Genomic DNA, 27,875 nt, shown 5'->3' with positions numbered 1-27,875 from the left:
AGTAAAGTAAATAACCCCCCAAAAACGACACACACACACACACAGTAGAGTAGACTATTTGGTGTGTTTCTATGATTGTGGTCTCTGCACGGAGCGACAGACAGTCACCCTGGGAAGTAGCTCTGATGATGGGGCATTTCCTGTCTTCTATTTTTAGATTGTAATGGCACGCAAAATGACATTACGTCATTGTACTGCATGGGATTTTGTAAGGCCCACACATGCCCGATATCTCTCTCTCTCTCTCTCTCTCTCTCTCTCTCTCTCTCTCTCTCTCTCTCTCTCTCTCTCTCTCTCTCTCTCTCTCTCTCTCACGGCCAACCCTCTCTTCCCTCTTTCCTCGGTGTGTGGCTGTCCAGCTGTTATGCTGATTCAAGCAGAGCCAGCGTAAAAACCGTGACCACGTGACCCAACCTCCGCCAATGTCCCTCTGTAGTTTATTCAGCATGATGGCTGCTGATGCTGCGGTAGCTTCCTCCTCACCTCATCGCATCTCACCTCATCCCTACCGCCAGCTGTCGTTTCACCTCTTCACCCTTATCATCCTCCTCTTCTTTCTCCCAGCCCAGGCGAAGGGATTGCTTGGCGTCCGCCCAGAGGACACTAAATCCGGGGAGCTGTCAGTGCAGGACGGGCTGCTCCAGGCGACAGGGGGTACGCGCTTCATGCTGCGGGTTTACTACGCAGCATCCTCGGTTACACAGAGAGCCAACAACCACTCTGGGAGTAGGAGACCAGAAGCTGCCGCTGCCGCACCATGGATCGCCTTCATAGAAGAACCAGGTGGAGAGCGAAAGCGAGGAGAGGGGGAGAGACTGGTCAGTTTATTGAGTGTATTGACCATTTACCATTAAAGCTATGTATTAAATAGTTTTTATGAAATAACCTAAATATCGTGATAAAATATCAATTTGAATTTAGGTCCCTCCCAAACAGAACCCGTGCGTGGACGAGCATGCTCGGAGTTCTGACATCGAGCTCCTGGGTTCCTTCAGGTCTGCGTCCAGCCACAACTCTGTTCTAGGTCCGTTTATTTAGTCTATAGTTACGTTTTTATCGTTGTTCAATCTCAGATTACATTTAAAAAATAATAATAATCTTACATGTTATTGTGCGTTTTTCTTTTGTCTGATGATGACCTTCTTGGAATTTGATTCTGATTCTATAGTGGAGCTGCTCGCCAAAGACCTGCGCAAAGATGAGCGGATAAAATACTACTCCATGTGCGCGTTTGACGGGGTGAAGTGGGAGCATTTCAGCACCAGAGACTTCTGGCTAGCCGTGGTGGAGCGACCCCCGCATGCGGATGTGTGGCTCCAGTTGGGGGTGTCGTTGATGCTACTGGGGCTCTCTGCGCTCTGCAGCGGGCTGAACATCAGTATGCTAGCCATGGATCCCGTCGAGCTCCGCGTTCTCCAAAACAGCGGCACCGAGAAGGAACAAAAATACGCACACAAGATCGAATCCGTGCGTAAACATGGCAACTACATCCTATGTACTGTGGTACTGGGAAACGTGCTGACCAACACCTGTTTCGTGGTGTGGATGTGCCAGATTATAGGGATGACTCCCACCTCCCTTGCTACCTGCACTTTCGGGATATTCTTCATAGGAGAGATCCTGCCTCACTCCGTGGCGTCCAGACACAGCCTAGCCATCGCCTCCAAAACCATCTGGGCCACCCGGCTTCTAATGCTGGTCTCCTTCCCCATCTCCTACCCCATCTCCAAGCTCCTAGACATCATGCTTCACCAGGAGATCAGTAACTTCTACACCAGAGAGAAACTGGTGGCCATGCTGCGCGTCACAGACCCCTACCACGACCTGGTCAAAGAGGAACTCAACATCATCCAGGGCGCCCTGGAGTTACGCACCAAGACCGTAGAACAAGTTCACACCCCTCTGGCGGACTGTTATATGCTCTCTTCAGATGCTGTTCTAGACTTCTGTACTATGTCTGACGTCATGCAGAGTGGGTTCACCCGAATCCCGGTCTATGAGAACGACAGGTCCAACATCGTTGATATCCTGTTCGTCAAAGACCTGGCGTTTGTGGACCCGGATGACTGCACCCCGCTGAAGACCATCACCCAGTTCTACAAACACCCCATGCACTGTGTGTTCAGAGACACCAAACTGGATGTGATGCTGGAGGAGTTCAAGAGAGGTAATAGGACGGGCTAGGGGCGGACGGGCCATCCGGCATTTCAGACCGGCTAGGGGCAGACGGGCCATCTGGCATTTCAGACCGGGCTAGGGGCGGACGGGCCATCCGGCATTTCAGACCGGCTAGGGGCAGACGGGCCATCTGGCATTTCAGAACCGGGCTAGGGGCGGACGGGCCATCTGGCATTTCAGACCGGGCTAGGGGCGGACGGGCCACCTGGCATTTCAGACCGGGCTAGGGGCGGATGGGCCATCCGGCATTTCAGACCGGGCTAGGGGCGGATGGGCCACCTGGCATTTCAGACCTGGCTAGGGGCAGATGGGCCATCTGGAATTTCAGACCGGCTAGGGGCAGACAGGCCATCTGGCATTTCAGACCGGCTAGGTGCAGACGGGCCATCTGGCATTTCAGACCGGCTAGGGGCAGACGGGCCCTCTGGCATTTCAGACCGGCTAGGGGCAGACAGGCCATCTGGCATTTCAGACCGGCTAGGGGCGGACGGGCCATCTGGAATTTCAGACCGGCTAGGTGCAGACGGGCCATCTGGCATTTCAGACCGGCTAGGGGCAGACGGGCCCTCTGGCATTTCAGACCGGCTAGGGGCAGACGGGCCATCTGGCATTTCAGACCGGGCTAGGGGCGGACGGGCCATCTGGCATTTCAAGTTGGGCCAGGGGCGGACGGGCCATCTGGCATTTCAGACCGGCTAGGGGCAGACAGGCCATCTGGCATTTCAGACCGGCTAGGTGCAGACAGGCCATCTGGCATTTCAAGTCGGGCTAGGGGCGGACGGACCATCTGGCATTTCAGGCTGGTCCATTTTTGGGCCAGTGGGCCTGTCAAATGTTTTTTTTGTGTGCAAAATTATCATTATCTGGATAATAATGGGGATAAAACAAAAAATGGGCCGATGTGGGGGCCTCAAGGAAAACATTTTCTCCAAGGCAGATTTCTGGTCCCAGTCCGCCCCTGGGCCAGGTAGATCCCACTCACACCTGAGCTCAGTATACACTGTTGTAGAGAGAAAAAATGTAATGCAAAATCAGGTGAATATGTAGGAAATGCACCACCATTTTGTAAGAAAATACATACATGTTACCAATCAGAGCACACAGACTAATGAGCGCACCGTTTATAAATCACATGATTACTGCCATTCAGTCACCTCCACGCTGTATCACATGGTCTATGAGAAAAAACAATGATATTGTTCAGCAGGTGCTGGCCGGTTTGACAGAAGTGATCTATAGATAAATGCAGTGTTCAAGTTAGCCTTTACCCGTTCCATTACAGCACTTCCCTCGTCCTGAAAAGCAGAGAATCCAGGGTGTATATAAATCCAGTTATGCTCTGGAAAGTCAGTCATATAAAATGACACAGGCTCAGCAGGTCCAAGTGGAGGTGATGGTATAGGCTGCTGTATGTCACAGAAAGTTATTATCCATATTCATAATCCATTAAACAACTTCCTTGAAGCTATAAAAATGTATAATAATATAGGTGCAGTGCATGTTGTTTTACAGGGTCAGCCATAGAAGAATGTCGCCCCTGGAGCAAATTAGGGTTAAGTGCCTTGCTGAAGGGCACATTGACAGATTTTTCACCTTGTCGGCTCGGGTATTCAAACCAGCGACCTTTCAGTTACTTGCCCTAGTGTTCTAACTGCTAGGCTACCAGAAGAGACGTCACAAAGTGACTGTAAACGGTCCTTAGTGTCTCCATCCATGTAAGAATGTTGAAGGAAGCTGGAGGCTGGAATAATCTCTTCTAATTACCATGACAACCAGAGTATGAATCATCGTGTTCAGCCGTCAGCCAGGGGAATGCGCAGGTGTGTGTGTGTGTGTGTGTGTGTGTGTGTGTGTGTGTGTGTGTGTGTGTGTGTGTGTGTGTGTGTGTGTGTGTGTGTGTGTGCGTGCGTGCGTGCGTGTGTGCGTGCGTGTGTGTGAAGGGTTTGTGTTTATACTCAGTACATTCTTAGCAGCTATATAAAAATAATGTAGATTGTTGAGTGGATGACATGAACAGGCATGGTTTCTCTCCTGTGTGTTGCATGGTAAACATAAGTAGATTTCATGTGCTCTGACAGTTAGCAGGAATCACACTGGAGGCTTTGGGATGGAGACAGCAGTGTCCACTAGGACGAGAGCTTATTTAAAAGGACTAGGGCTTCTTTCATATGCTATTCAGATTGACACGGTTGGCTTGTCCGTGAGGGCTCAGAGATGGTAATTATGGAAATTAGTTGGATAAGAGGGCCTTATTCAATCAACATTATTTTTGTGGAGTGACTCAAAGTAACAGTCACAGTTTCAATGAAATGTATGTTCATCACATTCATCATCATCTGGTTGTCTGTGGTCGACGGCAGTAGAAGTGGAACTTCCAGAGCTTTCTGTCCACCACTGCAGACGCACTCTCCTCTTCCTCCAGGCCGGTGTCACATTTAAGCTGGTCCACACACATGATTACTGGGTTGCCCCTGCTGCTGGTTGCCAGAGGATCAGTTCACTGGCAGATATGTTCTATTGTCTGTAAGAGCGTCTGAGGAGAGCAGGGATGCTGGCCCATGTTGACTCCAATGCTTCACAAAGTTGAGTCAAGTTGGCTGGATGTCCTTTGGGTGGTAGACCATTCTTGGTGCAAACAGGAAACTGTTGAGTGTGAAAAACCCAGCACTGTTGCAGTTCTTTACTCAAACCGGTGCGCCTGGCACCTACTACCATTCCCCGTTTCTTGTCTTGTCCATACACCCTCTGAATGGCCCACTGTACGCACACAATCCATGTCTCAACTGTCTCAAGGCTTAAACATCCTTCTTTAACCTGTCTCCTCTCCTTCATCTACACTGATTGAAGTGGATTTAACAAGTGACATCAATAAGGGATCATGGCTTTCACCTGAGTCCACCTGGTCATTCTATGTCATGGAAAGAGCATTTGTTCCACATTTTTTTGTACACTCATTATATATTACGTTTGAGTTTCAGATTATTTGTATTTTTACAGGGACAGTGCACATTAATCAATGTTTTATTAAAAGTGCCGGTTTTAGCCATATAGCTCATTTACAACCACAGTCCCTGGGCAGGTTATTAAACACAATTCCAAATCCAATGCAGACAGACAATGAGCAGTGAGCACACGCAGAGAAACACTTGACAACCAACACATCGCACGCTCTCCTCTCCTCCTCTCCTGTCCTCCCCCTCTCCTCCTCTCCTCCTCTCCTCCTCTCCCCCTCTCCCCTCTCCCCATCTGCTCCTCTCCTCTCCTCTGCCCTCCCCCTCTCCCCCTCTCCCCCTCTCCTCTCCTCCCCTTCTCCCCCTCTCCCCCTCTCCCCTTCTCCTCCCCTTCTCCCCCTCTCCTCCTCTCCCCTTCCCCCTCTCCCCCCTGTGATGGAGGCTGATTCAGGAAGGCAAGGGGGTTAGGAGGGAGTTGGGAGGTGAGGAGTCTTACATGAAATGTAAGCAGGTAGCCTAGCTGTTAAGCGTTTGGCCAGTAACCGAAAGGCTGCTGGTTTGAATCCCCAAGCCGACTAGGTGAAACATCTTTTGATGTGCCCTTGAGCAAGGCACCTAAACCTAATTGCTCCTGTAAGTCACTCTGGATAAGAGCATCTGCTAAATTACTCAAATGAAACTGTAAAAATGATGACATTTTTCACATGCCATGGAAAGAAACCACACAGAGTTGGCACTGAGTGTATTTTCCTTTGGGATCTGGCCAGTTGTCAGTAATACTAACACAGAAATATGACTCATTTCATCTGGGGAGAGAATCAATCACTGGTTTAACGGCTACTTTCAGTAAGAATCTCCTGGATGGTGTTGATTTTTAATCTGCTTTGATAACAGCATAATCACGGAAAGTAAATGCTGATTTCTATAACCTCTCACTCCTCCCCCCTCCTTCCCCGCTCCCTCCCTCCCTCCCTCCCTTCCCCCCTCCCTATTTTTCTCCTCCTAATCTCTCTCCCAGGTAAATCCCACCTGGCTATAGTCCACAGGGTGAACAGTGAGGGGGAGGGGGACCCCTTTTATGAGGTCCTGGGAATTGTTACTTTGGAGGACGTTATCGAAGAAATCATCAAGTCTGAGATTGTGGACGAGACAGACCTCTACAGTATGTATAACAACTCTTCCTTCTCTCTTTATAGATACACTGCATGACCAAAAGTATGTGGACACCTGCTTGTCCAACATCTCATTCCAAAATCATGGGCATTAATATGGAGTTGGTCCCCCCTTTGCTGTTATAACAGCCTCTACTCTTCTGGGAAGACTTTCCACTTCCCACTAGGCCTGGCTTGCAGTCGGCTGAAACAGGAAAGAGCCTTCCCCAAACTGTTCCGCAAACTGTTGCCACAAAGTTAGACGCACAGAATCGTCTAGAATATGCTGTAACGTTAAGATTTCCCTTCACTGGAACTAAGGGGCCCGGACCATGAAAAACAGCCCCAGACCATTATTCCTCCTCCACCAAACATTACAGTTGGCACTATGCATTCGGGCAGGTAGCGTTCTCCTGGCATCCGCCAAAACCAGATTCGCCCGTCGGACTGCCAGATGGTGAAGCGTGATTCATCACTCCAGAGAACGTGTTTCCACTGCTCCAGTCCAATGGCGGCGATCTTTACTTCACTCCACCCAACACTTGGCATTGTGCATGGTGATCGTAGGCTTGTGTGCTGCTGCTCAGCCATGGAAACCCATTTCATGAAGCTCCCGACGAACAGTTATTGTGCTGACGTTGCTTCCAGAGGCAGTTTGGAACTAGGTAGTGAGTGTTGCAACCGAGGACAGACGATTTTTACATGCTACGCGTTGCAGCACTCGGCTCTTCCGTTCTGTGAGCTTGTGTGGCCTACCACTTCGCGGCTGAGCCGTTGTTGCTCCTAGACGTTTCCACTTCCCAATAACAGCAGTTACAGTTGACCTGGGCAGCTCTTGCAGGGTAGAAAGTTGACGGACTGACTTGTTGGAAAGGTGGCATCCTGTGACGGTGGCACGTTGAAAGTCACTGAGCTCTTCATTAAGGCCATTCTACTGCCAATGTCTGTTGTCTATGGAGATTTCATGGCTGTGTGTTAGATTTTATACACCTGTCAGCAACTGATGTGGCTGAAATAGCCAGATTCCCTCATTTGAAGGAGTGTCCATATACTTTGTATATATAGTGCATTTTTCGCTCTCTCTCGCTCTCTCTCTTCCTATCACCCTCTAAGCTATTGATCGCCCCTTAACCCCCCCCCCCCCCCCCCCCCCCCCCCCGCTGCTCCCATAATGTGATCTGATGCATAATTAATCAGAAGTAATTAACTTATCCCATAAATAATTACCACTGGCTTAATCGGGGCTTAACGCTCCCTCTGCAGTGTGCGTGTGTGTGTGTGTGTGTGTGTGTGTGTGTGTGTGTGTGTGTGTGTGTGTGTGTGTGTGTGTGTGTCTGACAAAGAGAGAGACAAACAAACGTTTTGGTGATGGATGGATTGATTGGTTAATTGATTAATTGATTGTTCCCTAGCTGATAAAAGGACTAAGAGGCGTGTGTCTCACCATGAGAGGAAGCAACACGACTTCTCTATCTTTAAAATGTCAGAGAATGAGATGAAGGTGAAGATATCTCCTCAACTGCTGCTAGCTACACACCGTTTCCTGGCCACAGGTAGGACCTCTGTGTATGGGTGGATGGATGTGTGTGTGTGTGTATGGTTGGGTGGATGGATGTGTGTGTGTGTGTGTGTGTATGGGTGGATGGATGTGTGTGTGTGTGTGTGTGTATGGGTGGATGGATGTGTGTGTGTGTGTATGGTTGGGTGGATGGATGTGTGTGTGTGTGTGTGTGTATGGGTGGATGGATGTGTGTGTGTGTGTATGGTTGGGTGGATGGATGTGTGTGTGTGTGTGTGTGTATGGGTGGATGGATGTGTGTGTGTGTGTGTGTGTGTGTGTGTGTGTGTGTGTGTGTGTGTGTGTGTGTGTGTGTGTGTGTGTGTGTGTGTGTGTGTGTATGGGTGGATGGATGTGTGTGTGTGTGTGTGTGGGTGGATGGATGTGTGTGTGTGTATGTATGGGTGGATGTGTGTGTGTGTGTGTGTGTGTGTGTGTGTGTGTGTGTGTGTGTGTGTGTGTGTGTGTGTGTGTGTGTGTGTGTGGTGTGTGTGTGTATGGGTGGATGGATGTGTGTGTGTGTGTGTGTGTGTATGGGTGGATGGATGTGTGTGTGTGTATGTATGGGTGGATGTGTGTGTGTGTGTGTGTGTGTGTGTGTGTGTGTGTGTGTGTGTGTGTGTGTGTGTGTGTGTGTGTGTGTGTGTGTGTGTGTGTGTGTGTGTGTGTGTGTGTGTGTGTGGATGGATGGATGTGTGTGTGTTTACACTTCTCTTTTTCTACTCTCTCAATCTTTCTTCTTTTTCTCTCTCTTTCTGTCTCTGTCTCTGTCTGTCTCTCTCTCTCCGTCTCTCTCTCTGTGTGTGTGTGTGTGTGTGTGTGTGTGTGTGTGTGTGTAGAAGTGGAGCCCTTCAAGCCATGTCATCTCTCAGAGAAGATTCTCCTTTGTCTAATCAAACACCCCAGTGTCGTTCAGGAACTTAAGTTTGACAGGAAGAACAAAGGAGCACCACAGCACTTCCTGTATATGAGGAACAAACCTGTCGACTACTTTGTCCTGATTTTACAGGTACACACCATACACACTGATACTACACTGTCTTGGTTCTACAGATACACCTAGGGTTGCAAAACAACCAGAATTTTACCAAAGTTTGGAAATCTATGACAACTTTGCTGTTTAATAGTCTGTCTGTGTGTTATGTCATTGCAGGGTAAAGTTGAGGTGGAGATTGGTAAGGAGGCTCTTCGTTTTGAGAACGGAGCTTTCTCCTATTATGGAATGCCAGCCCTCATACCACCATTGTCCATAGGTAAATACACTCCCGGCCCCAACAACACACAATGGGATTTAAATCCACTGTCCATTTCCCTGGAATCCATGGGGTAAGATGGCTGCAGTGGAAAATATGTACCTGCAGTGAAACTATGTAACTGCAGTGGAAACTATGTAACTGCAGTGATTAAAGCTGTTTAAGAAAATGGTTCTATAGAAAGACATGTCCTGACCTGGGTTATATAACACCCAGTTTACACTGGTAAGCAGACACAAAAGGGCCAGCCCAGTGTGTGGTGTGTGGTGTGTGTGTGTGTGTGTGTGTGTGTCTGTGTGTGTCTGTGTGTGTGTGTGTGTGTGTGTGTGTGTGTGTGTGTGTGTGTGTGTGTGTGTGTGTGTGTGTGTGTGTGTGTGTGTGTGTGTGTGTGTGTGTGTGTGAACATGCATGTGTTTGTTCTTGTCAAATAGAGAGCAAGAGAGATACAGAAAGACAAAGAGGAGAGTGAGTGAGAGAAAAAAAAGGGACAGAATCTAATCAACTCATCTCCAGTCAACAGGTTTGGTTCTGGTAGCAGTGGGTTGAACCAGTCAGACTCTGTCCTATCAGGAGGCAGTGTGGGTCAGCTGAGTATAGGAGGGGGAGGAGTCTACCTACCTGACTTCTCTGTCAGACAACTCACTGACCTACAGATTATAAAGGTAACACACACCCACACACACCTGCAACATCCACAAAACTACACTAAATATATTCATGTGACCATATAATTGAAACACACAGTTTTGTAATGAAGGTCTACAGTAGCCTCAACAGCACCCTGTAGGGTAGCACCATGGTGTAGCCGGAGGACAGCTAGTTTCCATTCTCCTCCGGGTACACTGACTTCTCACCACCTTCCATAGACTTCCATAGTAATTATGACAACTTCCAGAGGACGTCCTCCAACCTATCAGAGCTCTTGCAGCATGAACTGACATGTTGTCCACCAAATCAAAGCATCAGAGAGTGAATTTAGTTCCGAAAGCATAAGCTACAGCTAGCTAGCACTGCAGTGCATGAAATGTGGTGAGTAGTTGACTCAGAGAAAGACAATAGTTGAACAGTTTTTAATAAATTAATCTCTTCAAAAATGAAGGAGAAGCAAGAGAGAGACAGTGCTAGCTATTTTTCATAGCATTTTTTTTTTTAGCTTTCACTTACTTAGTTAGAGAATGAAGCTCGCTAGTTTAGCCTACTCAAAAACCCGGCTCAAACAGAGGGATGCTATGTTAGCTATCTGGCTATAACAGAGGGATGCTATGTTAGCTAGCTGGCTATAACAGAGGGATGCTATGTTAGCTAGCTGGCTATAACAGAGGGATGCTATGTTAGCTATCTGGCTATAACAGAGGGATGCTATATTAGCTAGCTGGCTATAACAGAGGGATGCTATGTTAGCTAGCTGGCTATAACAGAGGGATGCTATGTTAGCTATCTGGCTATAACAGAGGGATGCTATGTTAGCTATCTGGCTATAACAGAGGGATGCTATGTTAGTTAGCTGGCTATAACAGAGGGATGCTATGTTAGCTAGCTGCTATAACAGAGGGATGCTATGTTAGCTAGCTGGCTATAACAGAGGGATGCTATGTTAGCTAGCTGGCTATAACAGAGGGATGCTATGTTAGCTAGCTGGCTATAACAGAGGGATGCTATGTTAGCTATCTGGCTATAACAGAGGGATGCTATGTTAGCTATCTGGCTATAACAGAGGGATGCTATGTTAGCTAGCTGGCTATGGCTATCCAACACTGGAACCCTTCCAAGGCAAGGTAAGCCTTTGGTTTTATAAAAGTATTGCCACCAGGGCCTACGGGTGTAACTGCTAAACTGCTAGCTTTACACTGTACTGCATGATTGTAGCGGGTTTACTAATGCGTTAGTTCTAGTAGCTATGTTGACTACTCAACATTACTCGACAAATATGTAGGCTGTGTAGTGGTTAGCGGTTATGGTATAAAGGTTTGGCTTGGAAAGGGGTTTTCGCCAGGTCACAGACAGCTGTGGTGTTGTACAATGGAGTCCACAAGCAATGGGAAAAGGGGAGAGGAGAAGCGCGAGTAAATGCGAGAAGGAATTATACAATGAGCAAAGTGATCATGCTGTTTGTATGTGGCTGCTATGAAAGTTATCTGTGTTTGCGGGTGATCAGGGGTGTATTCATTCCGCCGATTCTGTTGAAAAACATTTCTAAACAGAAGCAAATGGAACGAAATGGGGATGAACATACCTGAATTTGTCCAATAGAAACTCTCGTTTGCAACCATTCGACTAATGATTACATCAGCTAGATGCTAGAGGCAAGAGTGTGCAAGGCGGTATTGAATGTGTCACTCTGTCACATTGATTACTCAAATCTATCTCTCGACCTGTGCGTACCTACATTGTAAACTTTCATGGGTAGGCTAGGTTGTAGCAACCTCATGATGGGTATAGGGAAAATTAGAGTAGAGACCACCACCATTAGAGACCACCACTGACGTGCACGCACAACACTTAAAATAGACCTAAACTTCTAACTACCCAGAACCATACTGCTTCTCATTTTAATTTCCCTTTAAAATGTCTTAATCCCTGATTTTGACTAAACACAGACACATCCTCTCTCCCTCTCCCTCTATCCTTCCTTCCCTCTCTCCCTCCTTCCCTCGTTTTCCTTTTAATCTCTCTTAGTTTAACTTTAATCATTGGGGATAAATGACCTCCATTTTCAGTATGAATAATTTAGACTTAACGTGATGGATGTACATCCTGAGAACACACACACTCCCTCACCCCTCCCCCAGGTCATAAATATAGTTTGAGAAAGAAAGATCACTAGCACGCACACACACACACACACACTCACACACACACACACACACACACAAACGTAGCATCTACATAGAGAAACAGCTTGGTGGTGTGTGTGTGTCTATATATAGACATTTGCTTATATTAGTTTATATTGTGTGTTGATGATGATGTGTTAATTCTGTATTTGTGGAGTGTGTTGATGATGATGTGTTGATACTGTATTTGTGGAGTGTGATGATGATGTGTTAATTCTGTATTTGTGGAGTGTGTTGATGATGATGTGTTGATGATGTGTTGATACTGTATTTGTGGGAGTGTGTTGATGATAATCTATTAATACTGTATTTGTGGAGTGTGTTGATGATGATATGTTAATACTGTATTTGTGGAGTGTGTTGATGATAATGTGTTAATACTGTATTTGTGGAGTGTGATGAAGATGATGTGTTGATGATGATGTGTTGATGATAATGTGTTAATACTGTATTTGTGGAGTGTGTTGATGATGATGTGTTGATGATGATGTGTTGATACTGTATTTGTGGAGTGTGTTGATGATGATGTGTTGATGATGATGTGTTGATACTGTATTTGTGGAGTGTGATGATGATGATGTGTTAATACTGCATTTGTGGAGTGTGATGATGATGTGTTGATACTGTATTTGTGGTGTGTGTTGATGATGTGTTGATACTGTATTTGTGGTGTGTGTTGATGATGTGTTGATACTGTATTTGTGGAGTGTGATGATGATGATGTGTTGATACTGTATTTGTGGAGTGTGTTGATGATGATGTGTTGATACTGTATTTGTGGAGTGTGATGATGATGTGTTGATATTGTATTTGTGGAGTGTGTTGATGATGATGTGTTCATACTGTATTTGTGGAGTGTGATGATGATGTGTTGATATTGTATTTGTGGAGTGTGTTGATGATGATGTGTTGATGATAATCTATTAATACTGTATTTGTGGAGTGTGTTGATGATGATGTGTTAATACTGTATTTGTGGAGTGTGTTGATGATGATGTGTTAATACTGTATTTGTGGAGTGTGTTGATGATGATGTGTTGATATTGTATTTGTGGAGTGTGATGATGATGTGTTGATACTGTATTTGTGGAGTGTGTTGATGATGATGTGTTGATGATGATGTGTTAATACTGTATTTGTGGAGTGTGATGATGATGATGTGTTGATGATGATGTGTTAATACTGTATTTGTGGAGTGTGATGATGATGATGTGTTAATACTGCATTTGTGGAGTGTGATGATGATGTGTTGATACTGTATTTGTGGAGTGTGTTGATGATGATGTGTTGATGATGATGTGTTAATACTGTATTTGTGGAGTGTGATGATGATGATGTGTTGATGATGATGTGTTAATACTGTATTTGTGGAGTGTGATGATGATGATGTGTTGATGATGATGTGTTAATACTGTATTTGTGGAGTGTGTTGATGATGATGTGTTAATACTGTATTTGTGGAGTGTGTTGATGATAATGTGTTAATACTGTATTTGTGGAGTGTGATGAAGATGATGTGTTGATGATGATGTGTTGATGATAATGTGTTAATACTGTATTTGTGGAGTGTGTTGATGATGATGTGTTGATGATGATGTGTTGATACTGTATTTGTGGAGTGTGTTGATGATGATGTGTTGATGATGATGTGTTGATACTGTATTTGTGGAGTGTGATGATGATGATGTGTTAATACTGCATTTGTGGAGTGTGATGATGATGATGTGTTGATACTGTATTTGTGGAGTGTGATGATGATGTGTTGATACTGTATTTGTGGTGTGTGTTGATGATGTGTTGATACTGTATTTGTGGTGTGTGTTGATGATGTGTTGATACTGTATTTGTGGAGTGTGATGATGATGATGTGTTGATACTGTATTTGTGGAGTGTGTTGATGATGATGTGTTGATACTGTATTTGTGGAGTGTGATGATGATGTGTTGATATTGTATTTGTGGAGTGTGTTGATGATGATGTGTTCATACTGTATTTGTGGAGTGTGATGATGATGTGTTGATATTGTATTTGTGGAGTGTGTTGATGATGATGTGTTGATGATAATCTATTAATACTGTATTTGTGGAGTGTGTTGATGATGATGTGTTAATACTGTATTTGTGGAGTGTGTTGATGATGATGTGTTAATACTGTATTTGTGGAGTGTGTTGATGATGATGTGTTGATATTGTATTTGTGGAGTGTGATGATGATGTGTTGATACTGTATTTGTGGAGTGTGTTGATGATGATGTGTTGATGATGATGTGTTAATACTGTATTTGTGGAGTGTGATGATGATGATGTGTTGATGATGATGTGTTAATACTGTATTTGTGGAGTGTGATGATGATGATGTGTTAATACTGCATTTGTGGAGTGTGATGATGATGTGTTGATACTGTATTTGTGGAGTGTGTTGATGATGATGTGTTGATGATGATGTGTTAATACTGTATTTGTGGAGTGTGATGATGATGATGTGTTGATGATGATGTGTTAATACTGTATTTGTGGAGTGTGATGATGATGATGTGTTGATGATGATGTGTTAATACTGTATTTGTGGAGTGTGTTGATGATGATGTGTTGATACTGTATTTGTGGAGTGTGTTGATGATGATGTGTTAATACTGTATTTGTGGAGTGTGATGAAGATGATGTGTTGATGATGATGTGTTGATGATAATGTGTTAATACTGTATTTGTGGAGTGTGTTGATGATGATGTGTTGATGATGATGTGTTGATACTGTATTTGTGGAGTGTGTTGATGATGATGTGTTGATGATGATGTGTTGATACTGTATTTGTGGAGTGTGATGATGATGATGTGTTAATACTGCATTTGTGGAGTGTGATGATGATGATGTGTTGATACTGTATTTGTGGAGTGTGATGATGATGTGTTGATACTGTATTTGTGGTGTGTGTTGATGATGTGTTGATACTGTATTTGTGGTGTGTGTTGATGATGTGTTGATACTGTATTTGTGGAGTGTGATGATGATGATGTGTTGATACTGTATTTGTGGAGTGTGTTGATGATGATGTGTTGATACTGTATTTGTGGAGTGTGATGATGATGTGTTGATATTGTATTTGTGGAGTGTGTTGATGATGATGTGTTCATACTGTATTTGTGGAGTGTGATGATGATGTGTTGATATTGTATTTGTGGAGTGTGTTGATGATGATGTGTTGATGATAATCTATTAATACTGTATTTGTGGAGTGTGTTGATGATGATGTGTTAATACTGTATTTGTGGAGTGTGTTGATGATGATGTGTTAATACTGTATTTGTGGAGTGTGTTGATGATGATGTGTTGATATTGTATTTGTGGAGTGTGATGATGATGTGTTGATACTGTATTTGTGGAGTGTGTTGATGATGATGTGTTGATGATGATGTGTTAATACTGTATTTGTGGAGTGTGATGATGATGATGTGTTGATGATGATGTGTTAATACTGTATTTGTGGAGTGTGATGATGATGATGTGTTAATACTGCATTTGTGGAGTGTGATGATGATGTGTTGATACTGTATTTGTGGAGTGTGTTGATGATGATGTGTTGATGATGATGTGTTAATACTGTATTTGTGGAGTGTGATGATGATGATGTGTTGATGATGATGTGTTAATACTGTATTTGTGGAGTGTGATTTTGATGATGTGTTGATGATGATGTGTTAATACTGTATTTGTGGAGTGTGTTGATGATGATGTGTTGATACTGTATTTGTGGAGTGTGTTGATGATGATGTGTTAATACTGTATTTGTGGAGTGTAATGATGATGTGTTGATATTGTATTTGTGGAGTGTGATGATGATGTGTTGATACTGTATTTGTGGAGTGTGATGATGATGATGTGTTGATGATGATGTGTTAATACTGTATTTGTGGAGTGTGATGATGATGATGTGTTGATGATGATGTGTTAATACTGTATTTGTGGAGTGTGTTGATGATGATGTGTTGATACTGTATTTGTGGAGTGTGTTGATGATGATGTGTTAATACTGTATTTGTGGAGTGTGATGATGATGTGTTGATATTGTATTTGTGGAGTGTGATGATGATGTGTTGATACTGTATTTGTGGAGTGTGATGATGATGTGTTGATACTGTATTTGTGGAGTGTGATGATGATGTGTTGATATTGTATTTGTGGAGTGTGATGATGATGTGTTGATACTGTATTTGTGGAGTGTGATGATGATGTGTTGATACTGTATTTGTGGAGTGTGATGATGATGTGTTGATATTGTATTTGTGGAGTGTGATGATGATGTGTTGATACTGTATTTGTGGAGTGTGATGATGATGTGTTGATACTGTATTTGTGGAGTGTGTTGATGATGATGTGTTAATACTGTATTTGTGGAGTGTGATGATGATGATGTGTTGATGATGATGTGTTAATACTGTATTTGTGGAGTGTGATGATGATGATGTGTTAATACTGCATTTGTAGAGTGTGATGATGATGTGTTGATACTGTATTTGTGGAGTGTGTTGATGATGATGTGTTGATGATGATGTGTTAATACTGTATTTGTGGAGTGTGATGATGATGATGTGTTGATGATGATGTGTTAATACTGTATTTGTGGAGTGTGATGATGATGATGTGTTGATGATGATGTGTTAATACTGTATTTGTGGAGTGTGTTGATGATGATGTGTTGATACTGTATTTGTGGAGTGTGTTGATGATGATGTGTTAATACTGTATTTGTGGAGTGTAATGATGATGTGTTGATATTGTATTTGTGGAGTGTGATGATGATGTGTTGATACTGTATTTGTGGAGTGTGATGATGATGATGTGTTGATGATGATGTGTTAATACTGTATTTGTGGAGTGTGATGATGATGATGTGTTGATGATGATGTGTTAATACTGTATTTGTGGAGTGTGTTGATGATGATGTGTTGATACTGTATTTGTGGAGTGTGTTGATGATGATGTGTTAATACTGTATTTGTGGAGTGTGATGATGATGTGTTGATATTGTATTTGTGGAGTGTGATGATGATGTGTTGATACTGTATTTGTGGAGTGTGATGATGATGTGTTGATACTGTATTTGTGGAGTGTGATGATGATGTGTTGATATTGTATTTGTGGAGTGTGATGATGATGTGTTGATACTGTATTTGTGGAGTGTGATGATGATGTGTTGATACTGTATTTGTGGAGTGTGATGATGATGTGTTGATATTGTATTTGTGGAGTGTCAAATCAAATCAAATTTTATTTGTCACATACACATGGTTAGCAGATGTTAATGCGAGTGTAGCGAAATGCTTGTGCTTCTAGTTCCGACAATGCAGTAATAACAAGTAATCTAACTAACAATTCCAAAACTACTGTCTTGTACACAGTGTAAGGGGATAAAGAATATGTACATAAGGATATATGAATGAGTGATGGTACAGAGCAGCATAGGCAAGATACAGTAGATGGTATCGGGTACAGTATGTACAAATGAGATGAGTATGTAAACAAAGTGGCATAGTATAGTATAAAGTGGCTAGTGATACATGTATTACATAAGGATACCGTCGATGATATAGAGTACAGTATATACGTATGCATATGAGATGAATAATGTAGGGTAAGTAACATTTATATAAGGTAGCATTGTTTAAAGTGGCTAGTGATATATTTACATCATTTCCCATCAATTCCCATTATTAAAGTGGCTGGAGTTGAGTCAGTGTCAGTGTGTTGGCAGCAGCCACTCAGTGTTAGTGGTGGCTGTTTAACAGTCTGATGGCCTTGAGATAGAAGCTGTTTTTCAGTCTCTCGGTCCCAGCTTTGATGCACCTGTACTGACCTCGCCTTCTGGATGATAGCGGGGTGAACAGGCAGTGGCTCGGGTGGTTGATGTCCTTGATGATCTTTATGGCCTTCCTGTGACATCGGGTGGTGTAGGTGTCCTGGAGGGCAGGTAGTTTGCCCCCGGTGATGCGTTGTGCAGACCTCACTACCCTCTGGAGAGCCTTACGGTTGAGGGCGGTGCAGTTGCCATACCAGGCGGTGATACAGCCCGCCAGGATGCTCTCGATTGTGCATCTGTAGAAGTTTGTGAGTGCTTTTGGTGACAAGCCGAATTTCTTCAGCCTCCTGAGGTTGAAGAGGCGCTGCTGCGCCTTCTTCACGATGCTGTCTGTGTGAGTGGACCAATTCAGTTTGTCTGTGATGTGTATGCCGAGGAACTTAAAACTTGCTACCCTCTCCACTACTGTTCCATCGATGTGGATAGGGGGGTGTTCCCTCTGCTGTTTCCTGAAGTCCACAATCATCTCCTTAGTTTTGTTGACGTTGAGTGTGAGGTTGTTTTCCTGACACCACACTCCGAGGGCCCTCACCTCCTCCCTGTAGGCCGTCTCATCGTTGTTGGTAATCAAGCCTACCACTGTTGTGTCGTCCGCAAACTTGATGATTGAGTTGGAGGCGTGCGTGGCCACGCAGTCGTGGGTGAACAGGGAGTACAGGAGAGGGCTCAGAACGCAACCTTGTGGGGCCCCAGTGTTGAGGATCAGCGGGGAGGAGATGTTGTTGCCTACCCTCACCACCTGGGGGCGGCCCGTCAGGAAGTCCAGTACCCAGTTGCACAGGGCGGGGTCGAGACCCAGGGTCTCGAGCTTGATGACGAGCTTGGAGGGTACTATGGTGTTGAATGCCGAGCTGTAGTCGATGAACAGCATTCTCACATAGGTATTCCTCTTGTCCAGATGGGTTAGGGCAGTGTGCAGTGTGGTTGAGATTGCATCGTCTGTGGACCTATTTGGGCGGTAAGCAAATTGGAGTGGGTCTAGGGTGTCAGGTAGGGTGGAGGTGATATGGTCCTTGACTAGTCTCTCAAAGCACTTCATGATGACGGATGTGAGTGCTACGGGGCGGTAGTCATTTAGCTCAGTTACCTTAGCTTTCTTGGGAACAGGAACAATGGTGGCCCTCTTGAAGCATGTGGGAACAGCAGACTGGTATAGGGATTGATTGAATATGTCCGTAAACACACCGGCCAGCTGGTCTGCGCATGCTCTGAGGGCGCGGCTGGGGATGCCATCTGGGCCTGCAGCCTTGCGAGGGTTAACACGTTTAAATGTCTTACTCACCTCGGCTGCAGTGAAGGAGAGACCGCATGTTTTCGTTGCAGGCCGTGTCAGTGGCACTGTATTGTCCTCAAAGCGGGCAAAAAAGTTATTTAGTCTGCCTGGGAGCAAGACATCCTGGTCCGTGACTGGGCTGGGTTTCTTCCTGTAGTCCGTGATTGACTGTAGACCCTGCCACATGCCTCTTGTGTCTGAGCCGTTGAATTGAGATTCTACTTTGTCTCTGTACTGGCGCTTAGCTTGTTTGATAGCCTTGCGGAGGGAATAGCTGCACTGTTTGTATTCGGTCATGTTACCAGACACCTTGCCCTGATTAAAAGCAGTGGTTCGCGCTTTCAGTTTCACACGAATGCTGCCATCAATCCACGGTTTCTGGTTAGGGAATGTTTTAATCGTTGCTATGGGAACGACATCTTCAACGCACGTTCTAATGAACTCGCACACCGAATCAGCGTATTCGTCAATGTTGTTATCTGACGCAATACGAAACATCTCCCAGTCCACGTGATGGAAGCAGTCTTGGAGTGTGGAGTCAGCTTGGTCGGACCAGCGTTGGACAGACCTCAGCGTGGGAGCCTCTTGTTTTAGTTTCTGTCTGTAGGCAGGGATCAACAAAATGGAGTCGTGGTCAGCTTTTCCGAAAGGGGGGCGGGGCAGGGCCTTATATGCGTCGCGGAAGTTAGAGTAACAATGGTCCAAGGTCTTTCCTCCCCTGGTTGCGCAATCGATATGCTGATAAAATTTGGGGAGTCTTGTTTTCAGATTAGCCTTGTTAAAATCCCCAGCTACAATGAATGCAGCCTCCGGATAAGTTGTTTCCAGTTTGCAGAGAGTTAAATAAAGTTCGTTCAGAGCCATCGATGTGTCTGCTTGGGGGGGGATATATACGGCTGTGATTATAATCGAAGAGAATTCTCTTGGTAGATAATGCGGTCTACATTTGATTGTGAGGAATTCTAAATCAGGTGAACAGAAGGATTTGAGTTCCTGTATGTTTCTTTCATCGCACCATGTCACGTTAGTCATAAGGCATACGCCCCCGCCCCTCTTTTTACCAGAAAGATGTTTTTTCCTGTCTGCGCGATGCGTGGAGAAACCTGTTGGCTGCACCGCTTCGGATAGCGTCTCTCCAGTAAGCCACGTTTCCGTGAAGCAAAGAACGTTACAGTCTCTGATGTCCCTCTGGAATGCTACCCTTGCTCGGATTTCATCAACCTTGTTGTCAAGAGACTGGACATTGGCAAGAAGAATGCTAGGGAGTGGTGCGCGCTGTGCCCGTCTCCGGAGTCTGACCAGAAGACCGCCTCGTTTCCCTCTCTTTCGGAGTCGTTTTTTTGGGTCGCTGCATAGGATCCACTCCGTTGTCCTGTTTGTAAGGCAGAACACAGGATCCGCGTCGCGAAAAACATATTCTTGGTCGTACTGATGGTGAGTTGATGCTGATCTTATATTCAGTAGTTCTTCTCGACTGTATGTAATGAAACCTAAGATGACCTGGGGTACTAATGTAAGAAATAACACGTAAAAAAACAAAAAACTGCATAGTTTCCTAGGAACGCGAAGCGAGGCGGCCATCTCTGTGTGAGGATGATGTGTTGATACTGTATTTGTGGAGTGTGATGATGATGTGTTGATACTGTATTTGTGGAGTGTGATGATGATGTGTTGATATTGTATTTGTGGACTGTGTTCCTGTCTCCTAGATCTCGAGGAACCACTACCAGAATGCACTAACAGCCAGTCTTATGGACAGTGTACCCCAGACCCCCGATCCTGAGGGGAGACCCACCCTCCCTGAGGCCCGCTCCCACAGCATCGCCCTGCCCCTGACACACACATACACTCACCTGCAACCTGTCCTGGAACGACACACGCACACAGAGGACAACACTGGACCGCTCACCTCACAGCTCAATGAAAGGAGTCGCATAGTCCGTAAGTGGTGTGGTGTGTGTGTGTGTGTGTGTGTGTGTGTGTGTGTGTGTGTGCGTGTGTGTGTGTGTGTGTGTGTGTGTGTGTGTCTGTGTGTGTGTGTGTGTGAGAGAGACCTCTCATTGAATTGGTGGTCTGTCCTCTCTGTTATTGAGTTAAACCATGGAGGGAATCGATCATGATGCAGACGTGTCCAGCATGATAACCATCTCTAGCTGCTTCCCTCATGCTCAATACCTCACTGTTTGCAGCTAATAGGTCATTTGAGAAATCTTATATCTGAAGATAGATCACTTCTATGCACAGAAGGGGTTGGAACAAGGGGACAAGGGGGGGGGGGATTTGGAGACTGAAAACGGGTTACCACTTCACTGAGATGCAGCCTCTGTCCTGATTCTCACTATGTCTCCCTCTCCAGGCAGTAAGTCAGATGGACAGAGGAGCCCCAGTGACTCAGTGTTTCTACAGATGGATGACATTCCCTACATCCGAGAGGACCGACCGGAAGACTGTCAGGAAGACCAACCAGAGGAGCCACCAGAGAAGGAACCGGAAGTCCTCCCGGAAGATCGAACAAAAGACTGTCCGGGGGACCGTCCAGAAGACCGTCTGACAGATTGTCTGGAAGGCCATCCGGGAAAATGGCTAGTAGAATGTCCAGAAGACCAGCAGGTAGAATGTCCAGAAGACCAGCTGGAAGACAGGCAAGAAGACCGGCTGAAATACCAACTGGAAAGCCAAGAAGGGAATGGTGAGGAGACCTGTGTTATATTACACACTCACAGCTTACAAGCCGTGAGTGTGAGTTGTAAGCTTCTATAGCTGTTATATACAGTTGAAGTCGGAAGTTTACATACACTTTAGCCAAATACATTTAAACTCAGTTTTTCACAATTCCTGACAGTTAGGATCACCACTTTAATTTAAGAATGTAAAATGTCAGAATAATAGCGAGATAATTATTTATTTCAGCTTTTATTTCTGTCATCACATTCCCAGTGGGATAGAAGTTTACATACACTCAATTAGTATTTGGTAGCATTGCCTTTAAATTGCTTAACTTGGGTCAAACATTCCGGGTAGCGTTCCACAAGCTTCCCACAATAATTTGGGTGAATTTTGGCCCATTCCTCCTGACAGAGCTGGTTTAACTGAGTCAGGTTTGTAGGCCTCCTTGCTCACACACGCTTTGTCAGTTCTGCCCACACATTTTCTACAGGATTGAGGTCAGGGTCTTATGATGGACACTCCAATACCTTCACTTTGTTGTCCTTAAGCCAATTTGCCACAACTTTGAAAGTATGCTTGGGGTCATTGTCCATTTGGAAGACCCATTTGCGACCAAGCTTTAACTTCCTGACTGATGTCATGAGATGTTGCTGAACAGCCTTTCAGGTTATGTCGATATAGGACTCGTTTTACTGTGGATATAGATACTTTTGTACCCGTTTCCTCCAGCATCTTCACAAGGTCCTTTGCTGTTGTTCTGGGATTGATTTGTACTTTTCGCACCAAAGTGCGTTCATCTCTAGGAGACAGAATGCGTCTCTTTCCTGAGCGGCATGGCGGCTGCGTGGTCCCATGGTGTTTATACTTGTACTATTGTTTGTACAGATGAACGTGGTACCTTCAGACGTTTGGAAATTGCTCCCAAGGATGAACCAGACTTGTGGTGGTTACAATTAGTTTTCTGAGGTCTGATTTCTGAGGCTGATTTCTTTTGATATTCCCATGATGTCAAGCAAAGAGGCACTGAGCTTGAAGGTAGACCTTGAAATATATCCACAGGTACACTTCCAATTGACTCAAATTATGTCAATTAGCCTATCAGAAGCTTCTAAAGCCATGACATCATTTTATTTTCCAAGCTGTTGAAAGGCACAGTCAACTTAGTGCATGTAAACTTCTGACCCACTGGAATTGTGATACAGTGAATTATAAGTGAAATAATCTGTCTGTAAACAATTGTTAGAAAAATGACTCATGCACAAAGTAGATGTCCTATCTGACTTGCCAAAACTACAGTTTGTTAAAAGAAATGTGTGGAGTGGTTGAAAAAGGAGTTTTAATGACTCAACTTCCAACTTCAACTGTACATGAGTGCTAACACCCTCTAGTAGAGTTGGCCGTATGCAGATGTTCATTTCGTCATACCGTCCTCCTCTCAGACCAGGATATATGGTATTACTGGCTTAGTACCCAAGGGGATGCCAACATTTTCAATGGAGGCTGTTCGCTTAAAATGATAAAGGACACAAATGAAAAACAAATAGTGAAAACAGGCCTTTCCAGCTCATAAAGCTGTACACATATCAGAGATACAACATGTCCTTTTGGTGAGTTTGGACATTCTCTCTCTGTCCTCTACTCTACACCTCTCTCTTTACTCTACATCTCTCTCTTTACTCTACACCTCTCTCTCTCCTCTACTCTACACCTCTCTCTCTCTCTCTCCTCTACTCTACACCTCTCTCTCTCCTCTACTCTACACCTATCTCTCCTCTACTCTACACCTATCTCTCTGTCCCCTACTCTACACCCTTCTCTCTCTCTCCTCTCCTCTACACCTCTCTCTCTGTCCTCTAATCTACACCTCTCTCTTTGTCCTCTACTCTACACCTCTCTCTCTCTTTACTCTACACCCCTCCTCTCCTCTACTCTACACCTCTCTCTCTGTCCTCTACTCTACACCTCTCTCTCTGTCCTCTACTCTACACCTCTCTCTCTGTCCTCTACTCTACACCTCTCTCTCTCTCCTCTACTCTACACCTCTCTCCTCTACTCTACACCTCTCTCTCCTCTACTCTACACCTCTCTCTCCTCTACTCTACACCTCTCTCTCTGTCCTCTACTCTACACCTCTCTCTCTGTCCTCTACTCTACACCTCTCTCTCTGTCCTCTACTCTACACCTCTCTCTCTCTTTACTCTCCTCTACACCTCTCTCTCCTCTATACCTCTCTCTCTTTCCTCTACTCTACACTTCTCTCTCTGTCCTCTACTCTACACCTCTCTCTCTTTACTCTACACCTCTCTCTCTCCTCTACTCCACACCTCTCTCTCTCCTCTACTCTACACCTCTCTCTCTCTCCTCTACTCTACACCTCTCTCTCTGTCCTCTACTCTACACCTCTCTATTTACTCTACACCTCTCTCTCTCCTCTACTCTACACCTCTCTCTCTCTCTCCTCTACTCTACACCTCTCTCTCTCTCCTCTACTCTACACCTCTCTCTCTCTTTCCTCTACTCTACACCTCTCTCTTTACTCTACACCTCTCTCTCTCCTCTACTCTACACCTCTCTCTTTACTCTACACCTCTCTCGCTCCTCTACTCTACACCTCTCTCTCTCTCTCTCCTCTACTCTACACCTCTCTCTCTCCTCTACTCTACACCTCTCTCTCCTCTACTCTACACCTCTCTCACTGTCCTCTACTCTACACCCTTCTCTCTCTCCTCTCCTCTACACCTCTCTCTCTGTCCTCTACTCTACACCTCTCTCTTTACTCTACTCTACACCTCTCTCTCTCTCCTCTACTCTACACCTCTCTCTCTCCTCTACTCTACACCTCTCTCTCCTCTACTCTACACCTCTCTCTCTCTCCTCTACTCTACACCTCTCTCTCTCCTCTACTCTACACCTCTCTCTCTGTCCTCTACTCTACACCTCTCTCTCTCCTCTACTCTACACCTCTCTCTCTGTCCTCTACTCTACACCCTTCTCTCTCTCTCTTCTCCTCTACACCTCTCTCTCTTTACTCTACACCTCTCTCCTCTACTCTACACCTCTCTCTCTCTGCCCTCTACTCTACACCTCTCTCTCTCCTCTACTCTACACCTCTCTCTCTGTCCTCTACTCTACACCTCTCTCTCTCTCTGCCCTCTACTCTACACCTCTCTCTCTCTGTCCTCTACTGTACACCTCTCTCTCTCTCCTCTACTCTACACCTCTCTCTCTGTCCTCTACTCTACACCTCTCTCTCTCCTCTACTCTACACCTCTCTCTCTCTCTCCTCTACTCTACACCTCTCTCTGTCCTCTACTCTACACTTCTCTCTCTATTTACTCTCCTCTACACCTCTCTCTCCTCTACACCGCTCTCTCTCTCCTCTACTCTACACCTCTCTCTCTGTCCTCTACTCTACACCCTTCTCTCTCTCCTCTCCTCTACACCTCTCTCTCTGTCCTCTATTCTACACCTCTCTCTTTACTCTACTCTACACCTCTCTCTCTCTCCTCTACTCTACACCTATCTCTCTCTCTCTACTCTACACCTCTCTCTCTCTCTGCCCTCTACTCTACACCTCTCTCTCTCCTCTACTCTACACCTCTCTCTCTCTCCTCTACTCTACACCTCTCTCTCTCTCCTCTCCTCTACACCTCTCTCACTCTCCTCTACTCTACACCTCTCTCTCTCTCTCTCTCCTCTCCTCTCCTCTACATCTCTCTCTCTCTCTGTCCTCTACTCTACACCTCTCTCTCTGTCCTCTACTCTACACCTCTCTCTCTCCTCTACCTCTCTCTCTCCTCTACTCTACACCTCTCTCTCTGTCCTCTACTCTACACCTCTCTCTCCTCTACCTCTCTCTCTCTCCTCTAATCTACACTTCTCTCTCTCTCCTCTACTCTACACCTCTCTCTCTCTCCTCTACTCTACACCTCTCTCTTTACTCTACACCTCTCTCTCTTTACTCTACACCTCTCTCTCTGTCCTCTACTCTACACCTCTCCCTCTCCTCTACTCTGAAAACATGAAAACATTATTAAAGTGACTAGTGTTCCATTATTAAGTGGCCAGTGATTTAAAATCTATTTATATGGGGCAGCAGCCTCTAAGGTGCAGGGTTATGTAACCAGGTGGAAGCTGCATAGTCATGGTTGTTTAACAGTCTGATGGCCTTGAGATAGAAGTTGTTTTTCAGTCTCTCGGTCCCAGCTTTGATGCACCTGTACTGACCTCGCCTTCTGGATGATAGCTTGGTGAACAGGCAGTGGCTCGGGTGGTTGTTATCCTTGATGATCTTTTTGGTCTTCCTGTCACATCGAGTGCTGTAGGTGTCCTGGAGGGCAGGTAGTTTGCCCCCGGTGATGCGTTGGGCAGACAGCACCACCCCCTGGAGAGCCTTGCGGTTGCGGGGGTTGCCATACCAGGCGATGTGATACAGCCCGACAGGATGCTCTCAATTGTGCATCTGTATAAGTTTGAGGGTTTTAGGTGCCAGACTATAGTGACAGCAGGCGTATCATAGCAACAGAACTTTGTGTTTTATCTTTCGCTGCGTCACACACTTTCCTCCAGAGAGTCTGGCATGTAATTGTTTTATTTAATTTACATTTTTACCCCCTTTTTCTCCCCAATTTCGTGGTATCCAATTGTTAGTAGTTACTATCTTGTCTAATCGCTACAACTCCCGTACGGGCTCGGGAGAGACGAAGGTCGAGAGCCATGCATCCTCTGAAACACAACCCAACCAAGCCGCACTGCTTCTTAACACAGCGCGCATCCAACCCGGACGCCAGCCACACCAATGTGTCGGAGGAAACACCGTGCACCTGGCGACCTGGTCAGCGTGCACTGCGCCCGGCCCGCCACAGGAGTCACTAGTGCGCGATGAGACAAGGATATCCCTACCGGCCAAACCCTCACCAACCCGGACGACGCTAGGCCAATTGTGCGTCGCCCCACGGACCTCCCGGTCGAGGCCGGTTACGACAGAGCCTGGGCGCGAACCCAGACTCTCTGGTGGCACGCAGTACGTTAGACCACTGCACCACCCGGGAGGCCTGGCATGTATTGTTTAAAGACGAAAGAGCTCATGGGTCTCTGAATGACAAATTTGTTTTTAGTAAAAGAATATCAAAATATTATGTGTCATGTGCAGAGATTGACACTGTGTCCTACCCTTCCAGGTAACAAGAGGAGTTCTTTGATGGGAGAAGAAGGTGGAGGAAGGCATGGAGCAGTCATCGTTGACCACCCAGCACAAAGCCAGAGAGAAGAGACAACAGGTAAGATCTAGCACAGATAATAAACTGTCTCTCTCTCTTTTCCCTTCCTCCCAGTCTTCTACCCAATGGGTACTGGGGTAGACGTTTAGTTGGGATCACACTGTAGTACTTAGACATCCAGAAGCTCAAGACCTTTCTCTGAACTGTCCACTCCCCAGACCCAACCCCTAACCCTGTATAACCTCTGTCCACTCCCCAGACCCTGGATAACCTCTGTCCACTCCCCAGACCCTGTATAACCTCTGTCCACTCCCCAGACCCTGTATAACCTCTGTCCACTCCCCTAACCCTGTATAACCTCTGTCCACTTCCCAGACCCTGTATAACCTCTGTCCACGCCCCAGACCCACTCCCCAGACCCTGTATAACCTCTGTCCACTCCCCTAACCCTGTATAACCTCTGTCCACTCCCCAGACCCTGTATAACCTCTGTCCACTCCCCAGACCCTAACCCTGTATAACCTCTGTCCACTCCCCAGACCCAACCCCTAACCCTGTATAACCTCTGTCCACTCCCCAGACCCAACCCCTAACCCTGTATAACCTCTGTCCACTCCCCAGACCCAACCCCCTAACCCTGGATGCGCTCTCCTTTGAGTTGTCTGGGTAACAGACTATTGAAACATTATGACTTGAATGAATTGATGTACTTTGCTGTATATTTCTGTTGAGTTACCTTTCATCCACCCATCTCTACAGGGGAAGAAGAAGAAAGTAGATGAAGAGGAACAAAAGAGGGAAATAGCATGTCTAGACCTGAGCCATATTAGAAATATTTTGTTTTGTCAACAGAGAAGACGAAAATGTCTGTATTCTACCATCCGACAGTTTTTTAAGGGAACTGTCCTTATCATAGAATACTTATCATAGAATACTT

The 27,875-nt window shown here is 45.4% G+C and overlaps 1 protein-coding gene across 1 annotated transcript; it reads left to right on the top strand.

The window, feature by feature from the left end:
- The first annotated feature begins 407 nt into the window (after window positions 1-407).
- Window positions 408-27,875, top strand: LOC139375687 (metal transporter CNNM4-like). The gene is made up of 12 exons (XM_071117495.1): window positions 408-818; window positions 922-1,024; window positions 1,169-2,167; window positions 6,148-6,291; window positions 7,693-7,833; window positions 8,678-8,847; window positions 8,992-9,091; window positions 9,605-9,753; window positions 20,762-20,993; window positions 21,409-21,741; window positions 26,900-26,998; window positions 27,698-27,875. The coding sequence occupies exons 1-12, from the start codon at window positions 423-425 to the stop codon at window positions 27,718-27,720; spliced, it is 2,889 nt and encodes a 962-aa protein (XP_070973596.1). The 5' UTR covers window positions 408-422; the 3' UTR covers window positions 27,721-27,875.

Source organism: Oncorhynchus clarkii, chromosome 20 (assembly GCF_045791955.1).
Source record: "Oncorhynchus clarkii lewisi isolate Uvic-CL-2024 chromosome 20, UVic_Ocla_1.0, whole genome shotgun sequence".
In the NCBI taxonomy this organism is placed as follows: Eukaryota; Metazoa; Chordata; class Actinopteri; order Salmoniformes; family Salmonidae; genus Oncorhynchus; species Oncorhynchus clarkii.
Note: the sequence above shows the minus strand (reverse complement) of the source record. Positions and strands in the feature narration are given on the sequence as shown.